At 51.3% G+C, this 20,076-nt stretch overlaps 1 protein-coding gene across 4 annotated transcripts in view; it reads right to left on the bottom strand.

Moving 5' to 3' along the window:
• PPP1R13B (protein phosphatase 1 regulatory subunit 13B) overlaps positions 1–10,849 on the bottom strand; it is a 102,259-nt gene extending 91,410 nt beyond the window's left edge. Inside the window, exon 1 of one of the 4 annotated variants that reach the window (XM_058740394.1) lies at positions 10,693–10,849. Coding sequence is in view for 2 of the 4 variants with exons in the window: in XM_058740391.1 (XP_058596374.1) it covers positions 3,751–3,759 (9 nt within the window). In the remaining 2 variants the exon portion in view is untranslated. Of the gene's footprint in view, positions 1–3,750; positions 4,022–4,628; positions 4,779–10,692 lie in introns of those variants that run through there. The other 3 variants (XM_058740396.1, XM_058740391.1, XM_058740397.1) reach the window with 3 other exon arrangements.
• Between the last annotated feature and the right edge of the window lie 9,227 nt (positions 10,850–20,076).

Below are 20,076 nucleotides of genomic sequence, written 5' to 3' on the forward strand. Positions count from 1 at the left end.
ACAGCCCATTTTCTTCTTAGGAAAACAGTTTCATTTTTATGTTATTATTTTATTTAAAGATCTCTGGAATGGGAGACCCAAGCTGAGTCCTTTTTTTCACTTATTATTAATTTTATTTTATTTTTTTATTTGAAAGAGAGAGAACATGTGCCCGAATAGGGGAGAAGGGCAGAGGGAGAAAGAGAGAATCCCAAGCAGGCTCCACACTCAGCACGGCGTCTGATACGGGGCTCGATCCCATGACCTGAGCCAAAATCAAGGGACAGATGCTCAACTGACTGAGCCACCCAAGTGCCCTGGGAAAACATTTTTAAAGTGTCATCCACTGGGGCAGCTGGGTGGCTCAGTCGGTTAAGCGGCCGACTTCGGCTCAGGTCATGATCTCGCGGTCTGTGAGTTCGAGCCCCGCATCGGGCTCTGTGCTGACAGCTCAGAGCCTGTTTCAGATTCTGTGTCTCCCTCTCTCTGACCCTCCCCCATTCGTGCTCTGTCTCTCTCTGTGTCAAAAATAAATAAACATTAAAAAATTTAAAAAAATAAAAAATAAAATAAAAATGTCATCCACTGACCAAAAGGTGAATGACAACAGACACTAGAACACAGTACTATTTTAACAAGGGAAAATTCCAAAATATAACTTTGTTTAAAAGTAAATAGTCTTGGAACTTTGCGTAACAGGCAAATTGAAGACTTCTTCAAAGGCTTTATTGTGTCAGATGAGAACATGGCCAGATATCCTCCCATTCATTCCCAACAGCTGAGAGACTGGGTGCTGCAGTAAACCATCTGATCAATTAAAAGGTACCACAGACACCACACACTAACTGCGAATTCTCAAATAACTAAAAGAAATATACTCTAAACCTGTGTTGCCCAATATGGTAGCCACTGACGACACGTAGCTACCGGGCACCTGAGATGTGTTACTCTAAACTGGTGTGAGCTATAAACGTAAAACTTCACTAGAGTCACACAGGATTCACACCGGATTTCAATGACTTAGTTAAAAAAAAAGTAAAATATTACATTAGTAAATTTTTCATATTGATCACATGCTGCAATGCTTTTGATATACTGCATTAACAAAAGACATTACTCAAATACCACCTTTTTAATGTAGTTCCTAGAAAATCACATTTGTGTGGCTCCCATTACATTCCTACTAGAAAGTACTGCTCTGAGAGGGAGGCAAACCATAAGAGACTCCACTCTATGGAGAACAAGCTGAGGGTTGCTGCAGGGGAGAGGCGGGGGGTGGGAGCTGGGCTAAATGGGTGATGGGTATTAAGGGGGGCACTTGTGATGAGCACTGGGTGTTATGTGTAAATGATGAATCACTAAATTCTGTTCCTGAAACCAATATTACACTATATGTTAACTAGAATTTAAATAAAAATTTAAGACAAAAAAAAGAACAATATGAACTAGAAAAGAAAGTGTGTACTGCTGTATACAAAGGATGCAAAATATGAGCCAATCTTCCTTTGATGATTCCTCATGATGACAAATACGAAATATACAGTAAAGTAAGAAAAATCATTTACATCTTGGATACATAAAGATAGGACCAAGTAAGAATGGCAAGTCCTTAAAGCCTGTGTTAAATTTACAACCAGCCCCAACTGTGTTAATAGACGAAGGGCTCAATCCTACAAGTAGTATTTTTAGGGATCAAGAAGGAAATACAGACCTAGAGGCCACGAAGGAGAGACCAAGAAAAATACCACGTTTCTAGAAGGCATTTCAAAACAAAAGCAGTGTGTTTGAAATAGCTAACAGAACTGGTTTTTTTTTTTTAAGTAGTATTTGATTATTTTGAGTATCATGAAATTTCCCAATTGCCAGCTAAGCACACTTCTTAAAAAAGAAACATGATAAGGAAGAGACTAGAAACCCTAACCCCGTGGAACGGAGGTAAATGTCAGTATATCCTCTGGAAAATGTAAGCCAGGTCCTTAACAGGGTATGTGTAAACATTACACGGTGATGAAACCAATCAAAATTGCACAGACACCCTTCAATATTACTGCAGTACCTAATACAATCAACTCTCACATGATTCAACGAAAACTGCTTTCAAAACTGCCGAACACCGTAACGCCTTTCCCAAATCCAGCCAGCGAGAATTAGGGAAGCACAGCCTCCAGATGCCTTATCTTTCCGAGGTTACAGTTAGAGCCACGCCAACAACAATAAGTACTCGCATGGCATTGTCTGGCCTGCACTTTTGGACCCACCACCCTTTTTGATCCTCAGGAAAGCCTCAGACACCGCAGGCATGTCTTTATTCCTGCCGTAGACGGGATTCCAGGCTGGAGACCTTGACTTGTTCAAGGTCACACAGCTAAAAAGTAGCAGAACCGGGACTCAACTCCCGACCTTCGGATCCTCACCCAGTTCTCCTTCCATTACAAGACAATCATTCATTTTCAACCAAATGTCTAGAAACCCCACAAGCCCTGATGCCAGAGAAGGACCTCAGGATCAATGAGGTCAAAGCTTAAGACTCTGCAAACATGTGCTGGAATCAGCTCAAAAAGGGGAGAAGAGATTATCAAGAGACAGGAAATGACTTGAAAGATCAGGGGGAGGGGGAAATTCTAATCTAAATGTCCTTGAGTGCAGCGGCGCAAAAGAGCAGCATCCAGGCTGAAAATGCAGAGAAACGGTACTTTCCTGCAGAAATGTGATTTCCAACGTAGAAATTGTAGGTCACAACAATGATTCTGCTGTTACTCGACTACAAATGTGTTCCTGAATTTTACCCAAAATAAAGGCACTCAGAAAACCAGTACATCCAACCGGGTGCCACCAGTCCTACGTTTTTTTTCCTAAGTCACGGCATTTATCTCACCAAAAAAAAATCCAGATTAGAAAAACTGTAATTCAGCACCCGCTGCTCTTTAGGTTACAGGTAAAGGAAACGGCAAACGTAGCGTCCTCTTTCTAGCAGAACGCATCCCTGAGGACAGGACAAAGGCGGCACCGCCACCGGTGAACCTCGTTCAACACCCAGAACACGGTGACAGCAGGCCAGTCGAAGCAGAACGTACAAACGAGCAGGACGCGGTACAGGGGAATTCCTAAGATGGCTCTCCAAATCCATTCCCCACGTAAATTCCTAAATGCAACACGGTTTCAGAATCAGGGCAGGGCTGGGGACAAATACGGGGTTCCAAGCGTGGGAACGCCACACGGAGGTGTACACAGCGCCGACTGCGAACGCGACCCCAGAAAATTTCAGGCCGGGGGGGGGGTCACACGGGCGCCGCGAGACCCCGAAACCGAGCGGGCGCCAAACGGCAGCCCCCCCTCCGCCCCCCGGCCCGTCTGACCACCCGCCAAAACGGATGAAAAAAACGACTGGCTCCAATTTCATCTCCTGCTTCCCCTCCCGGGCAGCCCCCGGCTCGGGAGGGTCCGCAGGAAGGGCCGGGCCGCGGCCGAGGGGGCGCCGACCCGGGGGAGCGGGGGATGGGGGGGGGAACCCCGCGGCGCAGGGCGGGGAAGACCGCGGCGATCCTCGCCCGGACCCCGACCCCGGCCCTAGCCCTTCCCCGCCCGGCCCGCGCTGACAGCCCGGCGCCGCCCCCACCTGCCCGCCCGGGGGGCGCCGGGGCCGGGCGCGCCCGCCAGGCCACTTCCTTCCCCGCCCGCCCGGCCTCGCGCGGGCCCCGGGGGCGGGGAGCCGCGGGAGGAAGGAGGCTTGGCCGGCCGCCCACGGAGGAAGCCGCCGCCGCCCGCACCCACCGGCATCATCGCGGCGCGGGTCCGCGGCGCCTTCGGCCGCCTGACAGGACGCTCGGCGCCGCGCCGCGCCCGCCGCTCCGGTCGCTCTCACAGGCCGCGCGCCCGCCGCCGCGATCTCGGGCCCTCAGCGGCGAGGCGGCGGCTGCGGCGGGCTGCGGAGCCTGACCGGCCCTGTCGCGGCCGCGGGCGCGCTGCGTCGCTGTCCCGGGACCGGCCGCCGCCGCCTCCGCCCGACCGCCTCGCGCCGCCGGCCCTCGGGCTCTCTCCTCAGCCCCCGCAGGCCCCGCCCCCAGCGCGTCGCCCCACACGGGGGCAGCCGCCCGCTCCGATTGGCCCGGCGGGGCCAGGGGCGGGTTCGGGGAGGCGGGGCTCCCCGGCCCCGCCCGCCCAAACCCGCTCTCGCGGCGGCCAGGTGCGAGCGCGCCCGTGCGCGTCCGCGCTCCCGCGGGCGGGCGCGCTGCGGACGCCTAGCAGCTGCCCCGCCCCGTGTGGCGGCCTGTGGGCTCGGGGCCGCGCGCGACCGGGAGCGCAGGCTCTCCGAGACCTCTGAAACGGGAAAACCGAGGCCGGAAGAGGGCAGGGCCGGGGAGGGGCCTCCCCGCGGCGAGTCACACCAAGGCCGGGACTCGAACCTTGGGCCCCCGGCGACCGCCGAGGGGCGGGGCGCATCCTGCGGCGACGGCGCGCGCCAGCGTCTGACCGCGGCCTGACCCCGGGTTCCCGGCGCCGCGGTGGGCGGGGGGGGGGGCGGGGGGAGGGTGCTGCAGCTGGGGGCCCGGCCGGAGGGGCGTGGTGCGCCCCAAACCACCCACGTGACCCGGCCCCGCACCGATGGGGAGGGACCCGGGAACCCGCCCCGCGCCGCGGCCCCTGGGCACCTGATCGGCCGTCCGCCACCGCGTCTTCTGCAGCTGGCGGCGCCCTGCTGCAGCCGGCCTTCCTGCGCCGCACCCGCTCCCCAGCCGCGGCCTAGAAAGCCTGGGCCCACCTGGGCCAACATCCCTGCGGCTCGGACCACCCTGGTTAGAGTCCAGCCTTGTCTCCCGTGGCACCTCCCGCTGTGGCCTGAGCGCCTGAATGACGGACACCAGGGCCATGTGTCCAGAGCCCCTCGCAGGGCACGGAACAGAGTGTAGTAAAGGCCGTCGAAAGGGCAGGCATCCGTTCGTTTGAACCCTGAGAGCACATTGTGTCTGATGTCCTCGCAGGCGGCGCTGACACTTCATGCGCGCCCTGAACATGGAGGTCTGTTTACGGCCCCAAACACCAAAGGCCATAAACCACCTTGGGTAGGGCCCAGCGTCTTGGAGACGACGGCAGGGGGTCAGGGCCCATCTGTAGCCTGTCTTGTCCACTGAGAGGCTCAGGGCTGGGGTGTGGGTCTGGGGGACAACGAGGGTGGAGGCCAGGGAGTGAGCAGCGTCCTCTTCACGGGAAACCACCCCTGTTCTTCAGAGGCCACAGGGGTTAGTGTTTAAGAGTGCAGACTTTCCAGTTGGACAAACACTGCCTCTGCCACACCCTCACTGTATGATCCTAGCCAAGCTACATCTTCCGTATCTCAATTTGCCCATCTCTATAATGGGAGATTGCAGAAATAATAGTGGCTGCCTCATGGGATTTGGGGAGGTTCAGACATGACGTATACAAAGTTCCCGGCACGGTTTGTGGTACATGGTAGGTGCTCTGTAAATAGTTTCCTGTAGTAATGCTGTCATTAGCAAGCAGGCTTAGTGTGCCTACGTCCCTGGGAGCGGAGTCACCCAGGACGTTTCAAACGTATGCACACAGGCAGCACTGGCTCGTGTCACATCTCTTCTGGGAGCAGGGTTCGGAGAGAAGAGGAAGCTGTGGGTAATGGGAGGAAGGAAGTCAGAGACCCCGGTCTCATTCCAGCTCTGCTTCTCACTCCCTGTGTGGCCGAGGCAACACACGCCCCTTCTCTGGGTCTCTGTTTCTCTGTGCGTAACCAGAGAGGAGTTAGATGCTGTGATTTCTGGTGGCCTCCCTGCTCTGACATGCTGATGTTCCTTACCCATGTGGGTGGGTGCTGGCCCACTAAGCCAAGCAAAGGACAGGCTTTGCCGGGGCCCTGCAGAGTTGGGACACCTGCCTTGAGGTGGTCAAAATGAGCCCACGCTTCTGAAAAGGAAAGCCTAGCCACCGGACCCTTGGGGACAGATAGCTGCAGCTGCCCTGCCCTCACACCAAGGCCCCGTCTATCCTCCAGGCAGACATGTATCTGAAGCCAGGCTGGTCAGTGCCCCCCCTGCCCCCCCCCCCCCGACAGGCTCCTTAGCTGGTTCTTCTCCCCACCCTGCTGCGGCCGCCATGCATCAGGCCCTACCACTTGCCATGAGACCAAGTGTGTTTATAATTGGCCTCCCTGCTCTAACCTCCTCCAAGCCCAAATCATCCCACACGCAGACAGAACTAGGTCACATATACACACGCCCGCCCTGCAAAGCTCTCCTGTGTCTGCTCATCACCCAGACTAAAGTTCACAAAAGGTTCTTCAGGAACCACTGTTGATGGTGGGATATAGACTTCAGTATATCGTAAGATGTGCAGGGGGCGCCTGGGTGGCTCAGTCGGTTGAGTGTCTGACTCTTGATTCTAGCCTAAGTCATGATCTCGTGGTTGTGAGATCCAGCCCTGCATCAGACTCCCAGAGGGTGGAGCCTGCTTGGGACTCTCTCTCTCCCTCTCTCTCTGCCCCTCCCCCACTTACGAGTGCTCAGCTCACATGCATTCTCTCTCTCTCTCAAAATAAGTAAATAAACATTAAAAAAAAAACAAAACAATAACGGGGCACCTCGGTGGCTCAATCAGTGAGGCATCCAACTTCAGCTCATGATCTCATGGTTCATGAGTTCGAGCCCCGCATCGCGTGAACTCAAGCCCTGCTTTGGGCTCTGTCAGGGCAGAGCCTGCATGGGATTCTCTCTCTCTACCCCCCTCCCTCTCTCTCTCATCCTCCCTGTCCCTCACTCACTCGCACCATCTCTCAAAAATAAAAAAGTTAGAAATTAAAAAAAATAAAATAAAAGCTATGCAGATCGTTCAGAGATACATACTAGCATATGTAAGAGGTCCAGAATTTGTTTAAAAACGAGCAAAAGGGGGACAGCAAGACAGGGAGGGGTGGTGAGGCATACACAGCAAATTCTTGATAAGTGATGAATATGGGTGGTGGGCACAGGGGGTGCGTTGTATTTTTCTCTCCACTTTGTATGTCTGAAATGTTACATATCAAAAATGATTAAATGCTCTTCAAAGAAAACACAAAGGCCTTTCAGGGAGAAAAATCACCATGGACTCATATTTGCACAAAGGATTCCTGAAAGATGCGCGGAACATTAATAAACTAGTGGCTGGGGGTGGGAACGGTCGCTTCACAATGGACAGAAATCTGAGTGAGACTTCTCACTATTACTTTTTAAAAATAAACTTTATTTTTCAAACCATTTTAGATTGACAGAAAAATTCCAAGGAAAAATAAAGAGTTCTCACAGGCTCCCTCCCATCCCGGTTTCCCTTATTATTAACATCTTACATGAGTATAGCACGTTCAACTAGTGAACCTACGTCAATACACGAGTATTTAACTAAAGACCTTACGCAAATTTCCTTAGCGTTGCCTAAGGTCCTCCGTTCCAGGGCCCCATCTAAGACACCACATTACATTTAAGAGATCATGTCTCCTTATGCTCCTCTGGGCTGTGACAATTTTCCAGTTCCCTTGTATTTTTATGACCTTGAAAGTGTTGAGGAGTATAGGTTGGGTGGGTTTTTGAATATTATTTTTATTTTATTTTCTCAAGTAGGCTCCACACCCAACATGGGGCTCAAACTCATGACCCCAAGATCAAGAGTCACACACTCCACTGACTGAGCCAGACAACACCCCCCGGGTTAGGTGTTTTGTAGAATGTTCCTCACTTGAGATTTAGCTGATGTTTTCCTTATAATCAGACTGAGGTTCTGGGATTTTTTGGAGGAAGACCACACAGGTGAAGCACCATTTTCATCACATCCTACCAAGGGCACAAACTATCAATATGACGTATCACTGTTGATGTTGACCTTGATCCTCTGGTCATTATTACTTTTTATATTTGATTTCTGAACCAGATGAAATATTACAATTTAAAATTAAAATATAAAAAGCTTAAGACCTATATTCATTTGCTAGGGCTGCCAAAACAAAAGATCACAGAACAGGGGGCTTAAACAACAGAAACTGACCGTCCTGGGGGCTGAAAGTCCCAGAAGAAGGTATGTGCGGGGCTGGGTCTTCCGAGGTCTTCTGAGGTCTTGATCCTTGGCTCACAGATGGCCATTCCCTTGCTGGGAATGTTCTCATTGTACGTGCAGCCCTGGTGGCTTTCCCCCGTGTAAGGACACCCGTCATATTGGATGAGGTCCCACCCATATAACCTCTCTTTAACCTCGATTCCCTCTTTAAACACCCTATCTCCAAATAGTCACATCTGGAGGTTATAGAAGGGTTAGGACTTCAACATATGAATCCTGGGGGGCAGGGGCACAATTCAGTCTATAACAAGATGCCCTCAGAGCATAGCCACAATCTACTTTTCCAACTTAATCTCCCATATCCCTAGCATTCCACAACTAGAACTTTTTTTTTTTTTAAGTTTATTTATTTTGAGAGAGAGAGAGCACATGCATGCATGCACACATGAGGAAGAGGCAGAGCGGTGGGGGGGGGGGGTGGGGAGAGGGAGGGAGGGAGGGAGGGAGGGAGAGAGAGAGAGAGAGAGAGAGAGAGAGAGAGAGAGAGAATCCCAAGCAGGCTCCACACTGTCAGCCCTGAGCCCAATGGAGGGCTCAGACTCACCAACCGTGAAATCATAACCTGAACCAAAGTTGGATGCTTAACCGACTGAGCCACCAAGGCGCCCCTCCACATCTAGATCTTATACACCAGCTGTCCCAAACCCTAGCCTTCCCTCCTCCAAGTCCTTGTTCCTCCACCTTCCTGTGCCCACAAAAGCACTGTCAATTTCCCCAAGAAGTGGTACCTGTTCTTATCACAATTCAAATCCTTCCTCTTCTTCAAGGTTTCCCCAGATCCCCCCAGGAGAACTCATCTGTACCACCTTCTCCCAAACTGCTCAGTCCTGGGTCACCTGTCACAACGTGCCACCTTAGAGCTGGCGACATACCTGTTCAGCCCAGGGGTCAGTTCCCTCAGACGACAAGTGTCGCCTGGGTTTCCCCTGGGTGCCCAGCACTGGTCCAGGCTGTGGGGACAGAACCTTGAGCAAGATAGACATGGTCCCTATACTCATGGAGCTTATATTCTGGTCAGGGGAGAACATGATAAACAAGAACACAGAATAACTGGTTAAGTGTATTAAAAAAAAAAAAAACAATAAAGCCAGATAATGTGACAGAGGTAGCTGCTTTTTCCAGAAGAAGGTGACATTTGAGTTGGGAGCAAGATACCGAGGAGGTAGCCTTGCAGGACTCCTCAGGGAGACTGTGTGAAGGAAGAGAAAAAGCAGGTGAGAAGGGAATGAACTGACAGCAACTGTGGGGGCAGCACTGGGGGCTCAAGGGAGGAGCCGGGGGGAGAGCGAAGGGAGGTAAGATCAAGTCTGGGTTTGGGGGCCATGATGAGCCTGGATTTTATATTGGCACTTTTCCAGGGGACGAGAGGGGCCTGGTTTCTGCTTTCCAAGGCCCGGTGGGCACCATGGGGAGGATGGCATGAGTGGAGAAGGGAAGCCCCTTAGGAGGACTAAGGAAGAAGGCGGATGTGGAGAAGGGGACTCCTTTCCGTTGTGCTTGAAGGGGGGTTCTTAGGAAAGACAGAAAGAAAGGCCCTGGGATGGCCCCCGAGGCTTCCAACCAGTGCTGGGGAGCTGGCATGGATCAGCCCGCCTGGTGCCCACAGAGCCCACTGCAGGCCTGGGGAGCTGGCACTGGTGGGTCCAGGGCTGTGTCCTGTTTTGCCATGCTGTCCCTGGGGAGGGTCACCCTCCCTCTTCACTTCAGGACCCCCTCCCTCTGTCCACCCCCCCCCCCCCACCACCCCACCTTGCCATCTACTCAGCACTCCAGCTAGACACTGGGCATGACCTAGGCCTCTCCCCCTCTCTGCCAGCCAACCCTGTTTCCCACTGCACCCTAACCTGAGCCACCCCCGCTGATTGAGCCCCCCTAAGGCCAGAAGGGTGTTTCCAAAGTGTAAATCGCACCTGGCCACTTCCCCAGTGGCTCCCCACAGCCCTCAGGGTTCCCCACACCCAGCAAAGGATAATTAACCGCCCCCCCCCCCCCGCCCCGGCCAGGGGCTCAGGAGCTCCTGCTCCCCAGCCCGTCCACCTTCCCGTGCCAGACACTCCCCCCCACCTCCACCCATCCCCAGGCCAACTCCTACCCCAGCCACTCCGCCCTAGAGGTGACCAGCGTGCCCCCAGCCCCCTGCCCCACAGTGTGGAGGTGGGGACAGTGGGGAGGGGGCTCCACTCTCACAGTTCCCGGGAGAACCCTTGTTGGCTGTGAATCAGTCGTGGTTCCGTTCGCTCATATGGCGCATGAAAGGGTGTTTTTGTCGTCAAGGTTAGAAAAGAACACCGCCAGCGATCTGTGTGTTTTTCGTGCTTCGCTGGGCTGTCGGGGGTGTGTGCCCTCGGCGTGTGGCCCCCACCCCGCCGGCACAGGGCAGAGCGGGCGCCACTCTGCGGGTGGCGCGTGGCCCGTCGCGCGCACCGAGGGAAATGCGCCCGGCCGCCGGGCACCGCGCCCGGCCGCTACCACGCGCGGGGGCCTCAGGCGTGGTCTGGGGAGCGGGGGAGCGGAGCCCACTCCGCCGCCGCCGGGGCCGAACGGCCGGGTCACTCACTGCCTTGGGGTGCGGCCTGCTGGTGGCGGGACACAGCAAATGCTCAGCACACGGTAGCTTCCACTCACCCTGCGGTGGACCCCGTGAGGCACGTGCTCTCTGAAGCGCAGAGAGGTTTCGCCACTTGCCCAGGGCCACGGAGCGGGGACCTAAGGCGGCTGGGACTGCAACAGCTCCCGCCGGTGCCGGAGCGCCCGCCGCAGCGCCCCGGCCGCCGCAGGCTTCGCCCCTCCCCGCCGCGCCGCAGTCTCCGCCCCTCCCCTCCGTGCCGCACCTCCGCTCCTCCCCGCCGCAGGCTCCGCCCCCAAGTGGGCGGGGCGCCCCCAGAGAGCTGGGCTTCCCCGCGGTTCCGCCAGGTGCTTGCACGCGCGCGCACACTCACGTACGCACGCATGCATGCACACGCTCACAAGCCCTTCGTCCTGGTCTCAGGCCTCAGCCGCATTCTCCCCTCCACCTGGGATTCACCTCGGGCCTCCGTGGGAAAGAGGGAGGTCTGGGCTGGGCTGGGACGCTCGTTGACTCTCTCCTTGATTCATTGGTTTCTGATCTTTATTGTGTCCCCCCTCAGTGCTAGAATTGAGGCTACGAGGTCGCACTCCCTGCCCGCAGGGAACTTGTTAGAGGTCTGGCCATAAACGCAGTTTAGCCGCAGGTCTTTTGTTCTTCCCCAAGCATCCTACCCTAGCCATGCCCTTCCCCCACTTCGTTGCAATGTTTTTTTCCGAACATCTTCCCACTGGCTGCATCACCTCCCGCCAAGCCGCTCAGGGTCTCCTCAACAGCCCCCCTCCCCGTGCCCTCCTACATTTCAGGTGCTTCCAGTTTCCACCATTATTCATGATGCTGTCACATCAGTCAGGGTCCCATGGGAAAACAGATGGCTTCCGCAAATTAGGGAAATTCCAGGAGGGTTATTTACAAAGGGAGGTTGCTTACGGAAGTGGGGGGAGTAAGGGAGCCGCAGGGAGAGTGCAGGACTCCAGGGCCAGTTCAGGGAGACCGTCACCACCCCCAGGGCTGTAGGGTGGAAGAGGAGGTCACCAGCAAAAGAGAGGCACCAAGGGGAGGCCTGACCTTGAGAGCAACTGATACAAACTGATACAACCTGTCCAAGGCCCCCCACGGGGAGGAGCTGGAATCTGTCCCCTGATCTCCTATCAGGGCACTTTACTGGGCAAACCCACTGGATTTGGAGGGACGGTGGGTGCAGTTCATGGAGGTGAGCTTCCCCAGGCAGAGAGCCAAGATTGAAACCCAGTTCTGACTTTAAATCCTGTATTCTGCACGCACTTTGCATTGCTTTATGAGCTTAGAATCCATTTTGCAATAAAGAAGTTAAGAAAATATGCTTTCACGCAGTACCTATGAGCTTGGACTGTGGAACTAGACCACCTGCAACTCAGTTCCGGCTGTGTAACTTTGGCCAAGTTATACAACTTTTCTGCGCCTCCCCTTTGCTCATCTGTAAAATGGGGATAATAATAGGGTCTCCCACAAGGATGCTTGCCTGGATTACATGAAATGATCCATGTGGCACACGGGGAATGCCCCACAGGCATTCGCTGATACCCTGTACTGGGTGAGCCGTTGCTGCCAGGCAAGGAGGGTCCCTGAGCCCCGGACAAGCCAACCTCCTCCTCGCTGATCTGCAACCTTAGGCGCCCAGGCGTGCCAGCCTGAGCTCGAAATGCCCACAGCCGAAAGATCAGCTGCGTAGCCGTGCCTGCTACTCTCTCACTCGCCCACCTCAGCCTCCTCCACACAGACACGAACACAAGCTAGAACAGAGTGATCTGTCCTTTTTGCCAGCCCCAAAGACGGCAGCTGGCAGTGGGCTAGGCTCTCTTGGCATGTGGAGACCATGTGACTGACTAGTGTGATTTGTAGTGGGGTGCCCGAGATGGTCATGGACAAGTTCAGGAAGCTCCTGCACGTGAACAAGGACGACACCAAACATGCCTTCCTGTGACCCAGACGGGAAATTGCCCACCTGTTAGCCTGCCTGGCTGAGCAAGGAGGGAGGTTCAGCTGAATGAGGTGTAAGGAACATGTCAAGGCCACGCAGGAGCCTTGCTGGAGAATAATACTGCTCTTGAAAGATGGGTCTGGCTGGGCCATGAGGGGAGTGAGCATACACACACACACACACGCACGCACGCACGGGTATAGGTTACAGTGCCTCACTCGCTTCTTGTCACCTCCCAAACGGGCTTCCAATGCTCTTTACATGTAAAGAGTGATTGGAGACAGAAACACCTGATTCAAATTCCAAATCAAAGCCGAAACGTGCAAAACTCGGGATAAAATGGGACAAAACACCTAGCTTTCTTTATGTTTCGAGTTACAGCTGATCCTTGAACAATGCAGGGGTTAGGGGCCCTCATGCAGTCGATAATCTGCATGTAACTTTTGACTCCCCCCAAAACTCAAGTGCAAATAGCCCACTGTTGACTGGAAGCCTTACCAATAACACAAAACATCGATTAACTCATATTTTGTATGTTGTATGTCTTCTATACTATATTCTTGTAATAAGGTAAACTAGAGGAAAAATACTTTAGGAAAATACTAAGGCAAGAGAAGATACGTTTACAGTACTATACTGTATCTATCAAAAAAATCTGTGTATAAGTGGACCCGTGTAATTCAAACCTGTGTTGTTCAAAGATCAACCGTAATTCTTATTCTTACTAAAATAATCTATGGGCTTGATTCTTTTTACAATATTTTTTTAATGCGTATTTGTAGTTTTGAGAGAGAGGGAGGGAGAGAGGGAGACACAGAATCCGAAGCAGGCTCCAGGCTCTGAGCTGTCAGCACAGAGCCCGACGCGGGGCTCGAACTCACGGACCGTGAGATCATGACCTGAGCCGAAGTCAGACCTTTAGCCGAGGGAGCCACCCAAGTGCCCCTCATTGACTCGATTCTTAACCACACAAATAGTATGCAAAGACTTGGATGTAAAACAGCAGGCCCAGGCCCATCTATGAGTCATGTGCCCCAGGGACAATGCTTTCAACTCTTCTATAGTTTGTGTGTACATGTGTTATCTTCGTATTTGTAAATATCATGCTGTTGTTCCTTGATTTTTCAACTCTCAATACTATTGACTGGCTTCCTACTCTGACGGATGAGAATTTAGCAAGCTTACTCTCCTGGGCAAATTTTCCCATTGTGTTCATGTGTTGAAGTCATCAGGGGCAAGTAATACAACAATTTAAAAAATAGAGCCTTGGGGCACTTTCTCTCAAAAATAAATAAACATTAAAAAAAAAAAAAAGAGGCTTAACAGGAATTTCTTTGATCCCAGCCTTAGCAACATTTTTTTTTTCAGGTATGTCTTCTCAGTCAAGAGAAATAAAAGAAAAAATAAAAGATTAGGACTACACCAACTACAAAGCTTCTGCCCAGCAAAGGAAACCATCTACGAACAGAAAGGCAGCCTACAGAATGGGGGAAGATATTTCCAAATCACATATCTCATAATGGGTTGATTTCCAAAATATATAGAAGAACTTCTATAGCTCAGCACCAAACCAAACAAGCAATCCAGTTAAAACATGGGCAGAGGATCTGAATAGACATTTGCCAAAGAAGACATCCAGACGGCCAACAGACACATGAAAAGATGCTCCACCTCACTCATCATCAGGAAGTGCAAATCAAAACCACAACGAGGTATCACCTCACACCTGTCAGAACGCTGTTCTCGAAAACACAAGAAACAGTAAGTGTCAGCAAGGAGGTGGAGAAAAGGGAGCCCTTGTGCACTATTGGTGGGAATGTAAACTGGTGCAGCCACTGTGGAAGACAGTATGGAGGTTCCTCAAAAAAACAAACATACAACTACCACATGGTCCAGTAATTCTACCATTGGGTATTTACCCGAACAAAAGGAAAACACTAATTTGAAAAGATACGTGCGTCCCTATGTTTACTGCAGCGTCATCTACAATAGCCAAGATGTGGAAGCGGCCCAAGTGTTCACTGACAAATGAACGGATAGAGAAGATGTGGTGTAGACACACATACACACAATGGAATGCTACTCAGCCATAAAAATGGGTGGGATCTTGCATTTGTGACGTCACGGATGAACCTAGAGTGTATTATGCTAAGCGAAGTAAGTCTAGAAAGACAAATACCATGTCATTTCACTTACACGTGGAATATGAAAGTACAAAACAAATGAAAAAGAGGGCCTTAAGGGTATGTGAAGGCATTAGGAAATATGGAAGTTGGAAAACGCCACAGAAAAGCCTTCCCTTAGGCAGGAATGGTGTCGTGCAGGACCCCTCCGCCCACTCCACGTGCAGTCTAGGGAAAGTGGGGGTGCACCTGCGGAAACTGCAGAGATGTTCCCTTGTATTAAAACATTTCGTTACAGGGGCGCCCGGGTGGCTCAGTCGGTAGAGCATCTGACTTTGACTCAGGTCATGATCTCACAGTTCGTGGGTTTGAGCCCCGTGTGCTGACAGCCTGGAGCCTGCTTTGGATCCTGTGTTCCCCCCTCTCTCTGCCCCTCACTCGCTCATGCTCTGTCTCTGTTTCTCAAAAATGAATAAATGTTAAAAAAAAAAATTTTTTAAGTCTAAAAAGAATAATAAAAAATAAAGTATTTCATTACAGGGGCTCCTGGGTGGCTTAGTCGGTTTAAGCGTCTGACTCGATTTTGTCTCAGGTCATGATCTCACGGTTTGTGAGTTCAAGCCCCGCATTGGGTTTAGCACTGACAGTGCGGAGCCTGCTTGAGATTCTCTCCCTCTCTCTCTGCCCCTCCACCGCTCTCTCTGTCTCTGTCTCTCTGTCTAAATAAATAAATAAACTTAAAAAAAAAGAATTTAAAAAAATGTCATTCCAAAAAGCAAAGTGTTCAATATATACCAATTCCAGTCATTCATAATCTGTCATATTAATGCTTTCATGAAGAGAAAATAGTGAAGCCAAGAATCTCGCCTTCAAACCTGGTGAGAGAGGATGTTGTAATATTCAAAGACAGCTAAACATCTGCTAGTTCTTTTTTTTTTTTTTTTTAACGTTTATTTATTTTTGAGACAGAGAGAGACAGAGCATGAGCAGGGGAGGGTCAGAGAGAGAGGGAGACACAGAATCAGAAGCAGGCTCCAGGCTCTGGGCCGTCAGCACAGAGCCCGACGCGGGGCTTGAACTCACGGACCGTGAGATCATGACCCGAGCTGAAGTCGGACGCTTAACCGACCAAGCCACCCAGGCGCCCCATCTGCTAGTTCTAAACATTATCTGACCCGTTTGTAAAACAAAGGAATGTTTGTAATATGTTACTCAAAAAATAAAATTAGAAAAGTAAATAACTTGTAGATGCTGTTAAATAAATAAATAAGGGGTGCCTGGGTGGCTCAGTCGGTTGAGGGTCCGACTTCGGCTCAGGTCATGATCTCGCGGTCCGTGGGTTCGAGCCCCGCGTCGGGCTCTGTGCTGATGGCTCAGAGCCTGGAGCCTGTTTTAGATTCTGTGTCTCCCTCTCTCTGTGACCCTCCCCCGTTCATGCTCTGTCTCTCTCTGTCTCAAAAAATAAATAAACGTTAAAAAATAAATAAATAAATAAATAAATAAACAAATAAATGAAATTTTAAAAAACCACTTTGTTTTTCATTCTATAAAGAAAGCTACCATTAGATTATATTTTTGTTGTTGAGGAAACGGATCTCGTTTATATATTTATTTGTTAACTTTTATTTATTGGGGCACCTAAGTGGCTCAGTCGGTTGAGCATTTGACTTCAGCGTAGGTCATGATTTTGTGGTTTGTGAGTTCGAGCCCCACATCAGGCTCACTGCTGTCAACAAAGAGCCCACTCTGGATCCCCTGTCTCCCTCTCTCTCCTCCTACCCCCCCCCCACTCAAAAATAAACATTTCCAAAAAAATAAAGTTTTTAAAATTAATTTATTTACATAATGTCTACACCCACCCAATGTGGGTCTCAAACTCACAATCCCAGGATCAAGAGTCCCATGCTCTTTTTTTTTTTTTTACATTTATTTATTTTTGAGAGACAGAGTGAGACAGAGTGTGAGCGGAGGAGGGGCAGACAGAGAAGGAGACAGAATCCAAAGCAGCCTCCACGCTCTGAGCAAGCGTTCAGCACAGAGCCTGATGTGCGGACCGAACCCACGAACCGTGAGATTGTGACCTGAGCCGAAGTCAGATGCCCAACCGACTGAGCCGCCCAGGCGCCCCAAAGATGTTCACTTCTAAAAGACACCAGTTTTGGGGCACCTGGGTGGCTCAGTCGGTTGGGCATCCGACTTCGGCTCAGGTCACGATCTCACGGTTTGTGGGTTCGAGCCCCACGTCGGGCTCTGTGTTGACAGCTCAGAGCCTGTAACCTGCTTGGGATTCTGTGTCTCCCTCTCTGTCTGCCCCTCCCCCGCTCACGCTCATTCTCTCTCTCTCTCAAAAATAAACATGAATAAAACATTTAGAAGTGAACCGCTTCAAGGGTCAGCGTCTCCAAGAAGGAAGCAGAACCCTAAAAGCTAAGGCTGCAAAGGAAGGCCCAGCTGAGGTTCTAGGTGCAAATGCCAGCGGGGAAATGACCCCGGTAGCCCCGTTTTTAGTGTCATTTTTGTTTTCAGTAGGGTTCTGGGCACAAAATCCCAAGATGCAAAGCACAAATCTATTAAAGGACTTCTATTCAGAACATATAAAGCACGCTTATAACTCAATAACGAGACAAACAGCCCGAGAAAAAAATTAGCAAAACATGTGAAGAGACACTTCAGCAGAGACACGGCTGCCACGTAGGCACGTGACAAGGTCCTCATCATCAGTGAGGCAGCGTCACGCACACACCCGCCACAAAGGCTAAACTGGGCGAGGCCGACAATGTCAAGTGCTGGTGAGGAGGCCAAGCCCCCAGAGCCCTCGGACGCTGCTGGTGGGAGCGCAGGGTGGTTCGGCCCCTTTGACGCCAGGCCGGTACTTTCTTTGGAAAGTTGATGTCGGTACACACGCACCCACGCACACCCCCACACAACTCCCCCACCCTCACCCACACACACACTCACACACACGAGAACCAGTCCCAGTCATTTACGCTTGAGAAACGAAAATACAAGTTCGTACAAGAACCTGCGTGTGAATATTCATAGCCACTCAAGTCATGAGGACCCCAAAGTCGAAATAACCCAACCTCCCTTCGCATGGAGAGTGTGGTGGTAGGTCACACAAGGGAGTAGGACTTCAGCAATAAGAGGGAACAAAGTGACAGAGCGAAAAGGATGCATCTAGAAACAGCATCATGCTAAGGGAGGGAGGCGGACAGGAAACATTACTCACCGTGTGCTTCCATTCATAGCACGTTCTGGAATGTCATGGGGACAGAAATACCATAGGAACAGAAACGAGATCGGTAGCTGCCGGGAGAGGAGGGGAAGCTGACTGCCGTGAGGTGGGAGGGATGCTCAGGGTGTGAGCTATTCCGTACTGTGCCTACACGGCTACCCACGTTTTCCCAAACCCACCAAACCATACATTCTAAAGGAAAACGTTCATCGTATATAAATTATGCCTCAGTAGCCCCAACTCTTAAAACCGCTCCCTAGATTTGGGGCAGTCTGCGTCTTACCCTCCTTTCTCCGTAAGCCCTAGTATTTTTCACGGACGCGTTTACAGGGAGCCAGATGTCAAAGGAGCATATAGATTTAATTACAGCAAAGCTATCTCAGTTATGATTACATTTTCTTCCCTCTGTAAGTTTTTTTTTGTTCTTCTGGGAGTCGCTATGTCTCAGTCTGGACGGGTTTCTCTCAAGTCTGCTGCGCGGCTGTTGTCCTGGGACTTGTCCCTGCCCCTCTCTGCACAGAATCTATGCCCTAAACACTTTATCTTCCTCTTTTCGGAGCACACAGCTTCTTTATGGCGAAGACATCCTCCTGGAGCTCCTCGAGAGAGGGTGCACGTGAGAAAGCTGTTCTGAGACCTTGCATTCCGAGCTTTTTTTCTTTTATTTGTAATGTTTTATTTATTTTTGACAGGGGGGGTGGGGGAGGAGCAGAGAGCATGGGGACAGAAGATCCAAAGCAGGCTCCAGACTCCGAGCTGACAGCACAGAGCCCGACGCGGGGCTTAAGCCCACAAACCGTGAGATCGTGACCTGAGCCGAAGTCGGATGCCCAACCGACTGGGCCACCCAGGCGCCCCCGAATCTTTTTCCTATTCTCACAGCTGACTGGTAGTTTGGCTGGGTGTCAAATTCTCGGTTGGAACTCATCAACTCTCCGAGGTTTGAAAGCATTCTATGTCCATCTCGCCTCCTGGGGTGCTATGGAAGCGATTCTGGGACCTCAGGCCCTGAAGATGGCCAGGCTCTTTCCTCTTTGGAAGCTTTTCGAGTGTTACACGTACGTATCCCTGTTGATCTGAAATTTCAAGGCCAAGTGCACTGATGTGGATTTTTGTCTATTAACTGTGCTGGTAACAGGCAGGGGTCTTTCATCAGGATATCTATATCCATTGGCTCGTGGAGTTTTCCTTAAACTTTGAGAATTTTATTTCTCCTGTTTCCTTTCTTGTTTCTTTCTTTTTCTTTCTTCTTTCTTTCTTTCTTTCTCTCTCCCTTTCTTTCTTTCTTTCTTTCTTTCTTTCTTTCTTTCTTTCTTCTCCCTTTCTTTCTTTCTTTCTTTCTTTCTTTCTTTCTTTCTTTCTTTCTTTCTTTCTTTCTTTCTTTCTTTCTTTCTTTCTTTCTTTCTTTCTCCTTGTGTAATTCCTGACATTCAAATCTTGGACCTCCGGGTCTGGTCTTTTCATTTTCTCATCCTTCCTCTCCTGGTTGCTATCTCTGTCTTTTGGGAGATTTCTTCAGCGTAATGAAATGGTGATCCCAAGACAACCTCGTCCACGTTCGTGGCTTTAAATGCTATCTTTGCATTCATGACTCTCGCATCACATCCTCAGCCTGGACCTCTGGCCTCAACTCCACATTTCTTTCTCTCGCTGCTTTCTCAGAATCTCTGCTTCCATATCTTACAGGCATCTTGGCTGAATCTGGCCGAAACGGAACCACGGGTTTTTAAACTTCCTGTGGGAGGCTGAGTAACAGCCCCTCAAAAAGATGACCACATCCTCATCCCCAAACCTACAAGGTGGACGTTACCTTCTATGGCAAAAAGGACTTGCAGGTGTGATTGGCTGAAGTCTCTGGGGATGAGGCGGCGGTCCCGGGTCCTCCAGGTGCGTCCGAAATGCCATCGCAAAGGTCCTTCTAAGACGGGGGCAAGAGGTCAGAGGCGGGCGAGGGGGATGACAGAAGCACACGGCTGGAAGTGATGCAAGGAGGGGTCGTGAGCCACAGAGCGCACGTGGCCTCCAGAAGCTACAAAAGACAAGGACACATATTTTCCAGAAGGAGCCAGCCCTGCTGACGCCCTGGCTCTAGGCCAGTGAGACTGACTTCAGACTTCTGGCCTCC

Source organism: Neofelis nebulosa, chromosome 7 (assembly GCF_028018385.1).
Source record: "Neofelis nebulosa isolate mNeoNeb1 chromosome 7, mNeoNeb1.pri, whole genome shotgun sequence".
In the NCBI taxonomy this organism is placed as follows: Eukaryota; Metazoa; Chordata; class Mammalia; order Carnivora; family Felidae; genus Neofelis; species Neofelis nebulosa.